The 2,373-nt window shown below is 43.8% G+C and overlaps 1 protein-coding gene across 1 annotated transcript in view; it reads right to left on the reverse strand.

Moving 5' to 3' along the window:
• Nucleotides 1-161: 161 nt before the first annotated feature.
• LOC118430136 (PR domain zinc finger protein 2-like) overlaps nt 162-2,373 on the reverse strand; it is a 20,101-nt gene continuing 17,889 nt past the window's right edge. The window contains 2 exon segments of the mRNA XM_035840845.1: nt 162-1,910; nt 2,343-2,369. Of these exon segments, the coding sequence (XP_035696738.1) occupies nt 897-1,910; nt 2,343-2,369 (1,041 nt within the window). The 3' untranslated portion in view covers nt 162-896.

Raw genomic sequence — 2,373 nt, forward strand, 5'->3', positions numbered from 1 at the left:
AGTAGGCAAGCTTGTATGGTCAGTACTGCGCATGTTTCTAATTTCATAACCAAATGGCCTATTTGCATTGGTCAGTAATATACAAACATTCACGCTAAAATGATTTGAATTGGACTGGCAAGAACAACTAATCTCAAGAGTGTCGACTGACTGTTTTTTGAAAATTGACAGACCGGCAAAGCATCTTAATGCCGTCTAAAGGAGAGATATAAGATACAAAAGCATGCTGCCTTCATACATCTCGAAAGCAAAACGAGGTATTAAAGTTGCTTATTGTTGCCTAGACCTCACATATAAATCACATTTGAACTTTCTTAAATGGATGTTGTCACCACTAAATGGAAAACTATATAGAGTAATGCAAAACACAATGCTTTGATCAAAACATGGACTTGCCTCATAAAAGACATCAGAATTATTAAGTAGCGAGGCTGTAATTCTATGGAAAATCTATTGATCAAGACAACTTAGAAAAACAGACTTATCTAAAAAATGACTGTGGTACCACAAAATACAGAATTCAAAAGACACTTGCTCATAAGCAATATACTGTACTCTTAGACCAGTAGTTGAGGAATTCGAAACCAAAATCACAGCAAGGTGGAATTTTACAATACACTTCATAAATTAACCCGTAAATTACCAGTGATTATTATGATCAAATAAATAAATAAATAGAAAGCGGTAAACAACAATACGTCCTGTGAATAGCTTAATCAGTAATTGTTCTTTGAATAGAAAAGTTCTTTTTACATGTTGGTGAGAAAAGAGAGTCAACTTAACTTTCAAACAATAAGTACAAGACTGAGAATGAGTCTTACTCATTCCTGAGAATGATCAAGTTTTGGTCCATGCTCACAAGTATGAGAAAACCTGTAAATGAACACTACTCTTGGCTAAGACTTCTCCACTTTGACTGTTGTATTCTTCTCCACCTTGACCGCTGCATTCTTGTGGCGCAGCCTCATGTGGTTGTCATAGTTGTGCTGCGCTGCGAACGAGTGGTGACATATCTTACACTTGTAGGGCCTGTTCATGTGGACGCTGCTGTGGCGTACCAAGTGGCATTTTGCGCGGAATTCCGACCCGCAGTCTCCGCAGATGAACGGCCCCTGACTGGTCGACGGCTTTGCAGCGTCCCCCTGTCCCGTCTCCACCTTAGCAGCGGACGCTGAAGGCACATTGGTCCTCGCCACTCGGTTTCCTCTGGCATTGTTGTTGTTGTTGTTACTATTTGCTCCGTTGCTCTTCCCTGCACCGCCTTTAGTAGATGAGTCTTTTCCTCCACTTACTTTCTTTGCGATCCCTTCAATGGCATCAAAAACCTTCATCTCCTCATTGTAGTCGCCTCCTGGCCCTGGCGTCCCAGCTTCCTGCTCCCCCTGTATCAATGGTTCTCCACCATTTCCGAAAGGTGCGCCCTCTGGCTGCTCAGTGGGGCTCTGCAGCTCATCACTCATGGACCTCATGATGTTGAGGATCTGGGAGCCCTCCCCGTTTCCCTGGGGGTCACCCTCCTCCATGCCATCTTCTCCCTTCATCTGCGAACGCTTCTTCTTCCACCAGAAGTTCCTCTTCTTTCGCCTTCCACCCTTCCAGCCAATAACTCGCTTCTTCTTGGTAGGAGGAGCATTGCCTTCTTCAGAGGTCTCTCCGTATTCCTCCATCCCTGTGTCTTCCGTTTCTGTTGTCTCCAACATGGAGTCTTCTGTGCTCTCTCCATCTACTGGAACCAGCTTCCTGCCCTTACTCCTCTTCTTCTTCAGAGCGGGGACGGCCGTGGCTGCGGTGGCTGCGTCTGCTCTCCCCTCTGCAGCTGCTGCAAACTTCTTGTCACAGGACTGCTGGTGCTTCCGCAGGCTGGCCAGGTAGGTGAACGACCTCTTGCAGTTGGAGCACATGTGCTGCTCCTGAAGAAGACAGACAACAGCAATCAAAGTTAGCTTAAAACCTATTGATTGATTCAGCATCTAAAGAGAGGCCTCTTCCACAAAGTTACCTCCACCTGTCAGGGGAAATGTAGTCACTTTTTATGTAGGTATGTCTGTATTTATGTGGGTCAGCCATTACCAGCACAATTACCTAGGCTGACCCAGTGTACTGAATTGCTTTCATTGTAAAAAAAATACAAATACTACAACATTAGATTCTTGAAATGTATCCAGGTACCACACAATGTCATCATGAATGTATACTTTGGAGCTGGTCTATTGCACTGAAAACAGTGTAGAAATTCATCTTATAATCAAAGATGGGCAAATGCTAGCATGCTCTGAAGGATTGACCTAATAATACTAAACATTTCTAATGAAGGAGAAGAAACTGTTGGTGTGGTAAATCACCTTGAGCTCTCTGGATTTCTCGTCTTCCTTC

The sequence above is a fragment of the Branchiostoma floridae genome, chromosome 14, assembly GCF_000003815.2.
Source record: "Branchiostoma floridae strain S238N-H82 chromosome 14, Bfl_VNyyK, whole genome shotgun sequence".
Lineage (NCBI taxonomy): Eukaryota > Metazoa > Chordata > Leptocardii > Amphioxiformes > Branchiostomatidae > Branchiostoma > Branchiostoma floridae.